This window comes from Adelges cooleyi, unplaced genomic scaffold (assembly GCF_023614345.1).
Source record: "Adelges cooleyi isolate 19-005CV unplaced genomic scaffold, UGA_ACOO_1.1 ACOO_flye_CR_arks_rails_tigmint_CR_PRNA_30, whole genome shotgun sequence".
Taxonomy (NCBI): Eukaryota; Metazoa; Arthropoda; class Insecta; order Hemiptera; family Adelgidae; genus Adelges; species Adelges cooleyi.
In genome coordinates, this window is record NW_026095971.1 from 18,093,868 (window position 1) to 18,101,942 (window position 8,075).

Below are 8,075 nucleotides of genomic sequence, written 5' to 3' on the forward strand. Positions count from 1 at the left end.
TAATTGTAATTTGTGTTTTTTGTAAAATTATACTTGAATTCCTCAACATTCCATTTGAATTTTGATTCTTAAAGTAATTCGTTATCATTTTTTCTTCAATTGCTGTAAATTTGTAATTGATTAAAACAATTAAATTTTTATTACAAAATTTTCAAAAAATCGTCATTAAGTGAAATTATCATTTTTATCTTATTTATAATTACAACAATCGTACAATTAGCTTAGGCTGTAACTGTGTAAACACATTATTCAAATAACCTAATGATAAATATTTTATTTAATACTATACTATACTATTTTACAAGATTTTTGCTACTTAAATAATTACATTAAATATATAGAAATTAGATAATCTAATATGTATCAGGTATCTAGTAATTATTTTATAACATTAAAAAAAAATAAAATGAACTAATACTAAAATATTTATTAAAATTATAAGCCATAACAGCTAGTCCATAATATCTTTCAACATTGTTAAATATAATTATAGATAATTAAAAATTTGTATTTATTATACATTTTTTTTAAAAATGATATAGCAATATGTGAAAAAATTAATAATTTTGTTTTCAAATACTAAAAATACAAATATTAGATATGAGACATGTGAAATTATACTAATTTTATTTTCAAGAAAATTTGAATAAGGTATTGAACAATAATATATTTTGAAAATTTTACATTGAACTGTTTGTAAATTGGCTTGGATGTTCAGAGTGTACTGTCCATATCTGTCCAATAAATTTCTATATTGAGTTTCTAATTCGTCAGTATAATTTTGACATTCGAACATTTTGCTTTCCATTCTCGATGAATATATATTATCTCTAATTGATTCCAATTAACAAATTAGTTCGCTTAGTGGAAAAATTGAAACATCTTTATATACTGTGAAAAAATCACACTCTGAGGCCAAAAAATGAATTACTTATGAAGAGTTTGGTAAAAAAATTAACGTAGAGCCTAATGGAAAATAAAAACATCAAAGCTCATTTTCCGAAAGTTGCAAAAAGTGAGATTGGCCTTTTTAGACCCAAGTCACAGATATATATTGTAGGTAAAATACAAAACGTATCGACAAAAAAAATGTATAATTTATAGATATAAAGAATAATTGTTTATCTAGAAAATAGCTAAACCTAATAACATTTTATACTTACAACCTCATTAAAATTAGTGCATAACAATCTATGTAATATCATTTAATTCCAATTGTAAGTTTTTAACATAATAATTTTACAAGAATAATACAATTAATTATACATGAAGGTAAAATGGCAGAATAAAGTCATGTAACAAACACTGTAGGTGCATGTTATAAAAGTTATTACATGATGTGAAATATCAATTAAATTTCTTAAGAATAAGAAAACAATCTAGACAAAACAAATTTAAATTTCTACATGAATATATTGGATATTATTATGTTAGTGAACAGCAGTAAGTTAAAAGAAAAAAAAAACTTAAAAATATTTACTGTATATTAACTTTAATTTAAAATTGACTATTTTGTGTTAAAAATAAATCTTCATGTCATGTTTGAAATAACATTTCATTTGAGAAAAGTTTATAGTGTAAATTAATCATAAAGGGAAGCATTAGCTAAGTTATAGTATTTTGAAAAAAATAGTTAAGATTGTAATAAGAAATAAAGGTATAAAGATGTTTTGTTAAAAAAATAAAATAAATGAATATAAAAGTAAGAATGTAAAATATGCTTCTTAAACTGATAGTCAACACGATATAAAGTTTGTCAATTAACACTATAAAGAGATTTGTTCAATAGAGTACCTTGCGTAATACAATCTAAGATCCATTTTTCATTTATGTTGGAGCCCGTTTCCGGAGTACTCCCTACTACAACTTTGGCTGCACTCGCATCGCTAATACAATATCCACCACAAGATCGCACGAGTCGTTTAAGGTCTTTAGCCGGTGGTTCACATTTGTCTGAAATGTATATGCTTCCGGCACCATCAAATATGTGGAACGTCAATAGGGAACCAAATGTATTTTTCTGTCTTTGGAATGCCTACAAAAAATGATGAGAATGATTTTATAATTATTAACAACAATATAAAAGTTTGAAAACAATTACCTTGACCGGATCAGAGAGGTCTGAAATTAAATATTTGCAATGAGGCAACCATCTTTTTTGTTGGTGAGACTTGTGTACCTGAAAAATGTAATAAAACCAAATTTATATTATAATATTATTTTAAAAATTGATATTATCACCATAAATGAAATCAAAGAAAATATTGAAATGAAAATGTTGAGATAATTGGTAAGTTGGCAAAGTGAGAACATTTTTTTGCTTCTGTTTATATGAGGCCACCAAAAGGAAAGTGTACACACCCGTTATTTTCTTAAAACAACTCGCCTTGCGCGGAATAATTTTACAAAGGCTGTAACCAAAAATAAGAAACCAAACTTTCACATAATATAGACAACAACATTGTCTGTGTTCTACCATCGCCCTTTTTTTAATATTCCAACCAGTTAATGAATAATTAATTAATTAAGAAAGGACTTTTTCAAAAATGATATAGCGTTAGTTGTATTAGGTATATCAAAAAAATACGAATGATGTAACACAGATAATTTTGTCATAAATAATATGTACGAATTTCTTACCTTAACTATATATGAAGCCTGAGAAAAATTAATCCGCGTAAAACTCAATTCAACAGAATTTTTTTTTTAAATCGCTGTCAAGGATGCTGTGATAGTCCGAAAAGTAATGTAACTACTAAAAAAGAGTCCTAACTACTGAACTCATAGTTACACATCACAGTTTAACCTTTAAGTTAAGATTTTGTGAAAAATTGCCTATACTTTACTCCTTAAAAATAGGCGGTGTGGCGTCCTCTTAAGAAATAAAAATTAGTTATAAACAATTTATAATACTATTATTAACATTTAGAAAAAAATGTTGTTATCTGACAAAAAAATTAGAATGTCCTAAATTAATATTTTTCCTATTTATTTAGCAGATTGCCAAGCATTTTTACATAATATAAATAAACAAAGTTTTGTTATCAGGTTAATTCAGGGCTGAGGGAAAACATACTATTTAATAAAAAATAAATTGTGAGAGTAAGTGGGTAAAAGATTAGAAGTATGTTAATAGAAAAATGTGAAGAAAGGATTCGTCTGAGCAACCCCACTTATAAGGCGAGAAGGTACTAAAGGAAATAGTTTCGTTTATTAGTATTGTCTATCATTAAAAAATAAAAAAGTTTACCCATTCTTCAGAAACGATGTAACAACCATAGGCCATAGCGTAAACCATGTTCAATGTCCGATTGGGTTGACATTTAGTTATTAGATATGTTGTTGATGGTTCCACTTTACTCACAAAAGTGAACTTTCCTAAATTCATCACAGTTTGCTTTATGCTTTCGACTTCACTGTTTAAAATAAAAAAATAATAAAACTCATTAGAAATTAAATAAAAATAGGTAACTTGTATGTGTGTTCAACTACATAGAAACATATATATATCAATTAGAAATAAATAACTATAATAAACAAAGGTAGATCACTATAAGAAATTGTGTACACCAGATTACCAGAGATTTTTAAGACTACTAGAGATGTACTACTAAAGGTGTGTACTGATTACCAAGTACTGTTTACTCTCTGATAATGATTAAAACTGAATAATAGCATTTTGAAATTTTTTTTGTTTGGAGAAAAAATTCAGAGAGCATATTGTAGATATTCAATTTTGTATTCAATTACCAAAAATGTATAGTAAAAGATTTAATACTTATGAACTCATAATATTTTATAGCCATAATCATGACTATAAAAAACAGAATATTTGAAAATCAGATATCAAGCGCATCCTTTTTCCTGTTATGTAATTTCTCACAAATCAAATGGCTAACAATAATAATAATAAAAAAATGTTAAATATTTTCTGTAAATTTTTATGTTAAAATATATTTTAAGGTTTCTAATAAAATATCTAGAGTTTAGTGTTAAAAACTGCACCAACCAACTTGTAGGGAAAAAAAGTAAATAAAGAATATAGTCTTATACTAAAAACAGAAACGTAATTTGATTTATTTCGTTTTATACTAAAATACTACGATACCATATTAAAGTAGATTTGATATTGTTCCTATCAGCATTGAGCAAAATTTAAATAAAAAATAAGAAATTGTTTGAATACTTGTTTTACGATAAATAACCATTTTTTTTTTCACATTAATAAACTTAATTGGAACTTAGCGAATAATAAATAATTTGTTTATTTATTTTTTATAGAAAACCTTAGTCAATGTTAAAGTTATTTAAAATATATTTTCGTAATTATAAAAAAATGTGTTTTTAATTCTAAATAAAAAATTAACTTAAATAATATTTTTATTTATTTATAAATATATTTTAATAACTTTTTTAATTAAAAAAATTTAAAATCTTAAGGCCAAATAGCGTTTTCGGGTTAAATGTCAACCCACCTTATCGACACAAAATCAGTGTAATTTCGAAAGAATGATATTAGAGTCAAACAACAAATATTCGTAAATAATATGTTTGAACGAATAAAATAAATGATAACTTTTTATTTATTGCTTCATAAAGATAAAAAGTTTTTTGTATAATGCTCAACTATGCGTTTATTACTTTTAACCTAATAAAATGTTTGTAAAAATGGTATACCTCTTCTTCATTCCTGTACAGGCTATTGATTGAACGCAAATCAAACTAGCAATTGATTCCTTTGGCGTTTGAAAAAATATCGACGAGTCCCTGGACAACCAGCTGGTGAGTTTTGATTGTTTGTCGTCTTCAACTTGAGTTTTAATTTTTCTAACTTTTTTAGGCCGCAAATCCGAAGGTATATTCCATTGTTTAATCATAGTTTTAGACATATTTTCTTTTGGAGTTTGTTCTTTTTCTTTGTTAGAAATATTGTTCTCTTCGACAATTTTGCTAGTTAAAGTTTTAAACGGTTTCTTTTTACTAGTTAATAATCTGGGTGGCGCGCTAATCCTGTTCTTTTGAGGCGATGGACTAGGAAAATCACTAACATTGCTGATGTTGCTTAAATTCATATCGGGAAATAGCAGCTTGCGCAGCCTTTGTCTAGCGCGACTGTTTAGATTTAAACGATCTTCGATTTTTAGTAAATCACTATCGAGTGCTGCTGGTGTTTTATTTTCACTTCCCTTGGGAGTTAAATATTTTCTTAAAATTTTTATAGACATTGGCAAGTACAGCTCATCAATATTATCATCTGGCATTGGGCTATCATTCGTGTTGAGTACTTTGCTTAATTGATCGGACAATACACTGATGATATCGTTGGTTTTATACGGATCATCCTATGATTAAAAAAATAAAATAAAAATAAATTTTTTAATTACAAGTTAACATATAAAACTCACCGGTTCTTTTTGAACATTAACATTTTTTTTAGGAGTTTCAATAATACTGTCTTCATCAGTTTCATTACACGGGTCCATTATTCTATTGACTTGGGTCATAAGGTTAATACATTTTGTTTTCAATACATTATCACGTTCAACATCACTTGGCCTTAAAAACTTTTTATACTTGTTGTACTTCTAAAAAAAAAAAAATTAAAATACTTTTAGAATAAGAATCAACCATGTATTAAGTGTGACATATATTTTTGGTTTTTTACTACATTCGTAATGTACACAACACACGTTTACTATTCTTACTAAAAATATTCGCCAAAATATTGTTTATAATTTACCGGAAGATTAAAATCAATATCCGGTGTCTTTTGATATTTTTCTAAGTCTACTGGAGGATAATTGACTGGATCCAACATCATATTAGCTAACTTGCTGCCTTCAACCCATCTTGCCGATACAAGAGGAATATTACGTTCAATGGCTTTACGGTAAGTTACACGAGATCCATCTCTAAACACGACATGAGTCACCTGAAAATTAAATTTGATTATAATTACAATTCACCATCAACCTGTATTCATAGAAACATTGTTATTGATTGTTATAAATACAAAGTTAATTAATTACCTTGCGATTAAAAGTTTTTTCAATTTTTGCACCCAGTTCGGTGAGACAGTGTTTAACACCCAAACCACTGCGATCGTTATCTAATTTATAGTCAACAAATGCTACAACACCTAAAAAAAGAAATATAATCAAAATATTATTATGTTGTTTTCTGCTACTTACTCTGGAAATAAAAATGTATAGTTAAAAAAAATACATTGCTTTCAAATATTGTTTAGTTTTACTAAAAAAAAAAAAACAATGATAATAATTTTGTAAGAAAAAAGTACAGCGTAAAAGGTATTATTTTTGTTTTTACATGCTAATCAGATTTTTTAGAAATAGAAATGTAGACATCTTGAAAAATAAAACGCAATATAAAAATAGTTATATAGAATATAGTAAATACTGTTTGTTTTGACATTCATTTGTTTTTTATATATAATAAAAATCATGTTAAATACATTTTTTAGACCTACATAAAAAAATATAACAATGATGATAAGATATGTAAGCCGGGTAAAATGTATATCAACTATACGGGTTCGCGAGCGCGCTAAACATTACATTCACACAACAATTCTTTGATGTTTTGATGCACCGACAAAGCACTAGACATTGCCAAGAATATGTTTGCGAACGCCATGCACAGCAGTGTTAACTTAACTTTAATTTTCATATTACGTTATGACAATGTTTTAAAAGATTAAGAAAACAACTACTTCATTCTAGATTTAATAGTTTTGAGAGAGCATATTTTAATTTTAAAGTATAAAAAATTTGAAATTTGTTAATGAATTAGAACGAAAAAACCTTGTGTAATACATAAAAAAAATTAATTAAAATTAACAATTAATAGGTAGATTTAATAGATTTAGGTAGATTAGGTAGATTTAATACCGTTAACTCAATACTATAAAGCAAATTTAACGACAAACCTTCTAAAACTGGAGGCGACGATGAATTTCCTTTTTGGTGATGAGGTATTATCTTTTTAACTAGGACAGGACTTTCTATTAAGTTTTGAACACCGCTGACATTAAGACTGTCTGCCGACACGACCGATACGTCACTCGGGCTCTGAGTATGTCCCATCAATGAGTAAAGTTCCATTTGCGCTTCCTTCATTAGTTTAACAATCCTCGGTGTCGGAATAAATACTTTTTTCTGTTTGATTACTGGGCTCTCCTCCATGATCTCTTCCCAACTGTACTTTTTTCTTTTACGCGATGACGGTGTACTTGTATTAGTTATGTTTGTAATTACTGGACTGTCGCAAGTATCGTATCGTATGATATCGCCGAAGAGGTCTCGGTGTTCTTTTAGTGGAGAATTAGAGGCTTCGACGACTTCCGTCTGAGAATCGGGTATGACAGATCTGTCTGATGATAATTGATCAAAAGACATTTCAAAAGAGTCATCGATGGCCAGTTTGCGATTTTTCCGATCGCTTAGGCGTTGTAGAGCATCGCGAGGATGTATGGTGCGAGCCGACATCGTTGATTCAACTGTAGATTACTCACAAATCAAGTAATAGTTATAGTCAAGTCAGTCGATAGCATCGATTTTATACTAATATTTTAGTATAAAGTCTATGGCTGTCGGCTGACCAGCAAAACAAATCGGTCATCACTCAACAGAGGTAGTATGATATTACCATACTATAATGTACTATGTAGTAATTTTGATTACACACCGTTTCGAATGATGACCGACGAGTCCGTTAATTTTGAACAACATGCGTTATCAGTTCATAGTGATAACAGTGTTTTTGTTCCATGAAATTCGACCGCGGTCATTACAGCACTAATAATTAGCTATTTCCCGGTTAAAATTTAAAATAAAAACAAATTTGGCTTTACAAATAGTTATTGAACAACTACAATGTAAATACTAATCGAACTATCTGTTTGCATTTTTTATGTTACATATATATATAATGGAGAGAGCAAGGACACGTCACATCCTAATAATCTACCAAGAATAATATACCGGTCTTCCGTGTATTTATGTATAGAGGTACATCTCATAGCAACACATTTAAGTATACTTTTTTTTTTTCATCTT

At 27.7% G+C, this 8,075-nt stretch overlaps 1 protein-coding gene across 1 annotated transcript; it reads right to left on the bottom strand.

Moving 5' to 3' along the window:
- Positions 1-582: 582 nt before the first annotated feature.
- Positions 583-7,689, bottom strand: LOC126838283 (microcephalin). Its single transcript, XM_050572589.1, has 8 exons — positions 6,947-7,689; positions 6,030-6,139; positions 5,741-5,932; positions 5,406-5,585; positions 4,678-5,342; positions 3,251-3,416; positions 2,102-2,179; positions 583-2,035 (listed from the first exon to the last, which is right to left on the bottom strand). Exons 1-8 carry the CDS (start codon positions 7,503-7,505, stop codon positions 1,757-1,759), a joined length of 2,229 nt encoding a protein of 742 aa, XP_050428546.1. The 5' UTR covers positions 7,506-7,689; the 3' UTR covers positions 583-1,756.
- Positions 7,690-8,075: the final 386 nt, after the last annotated feature.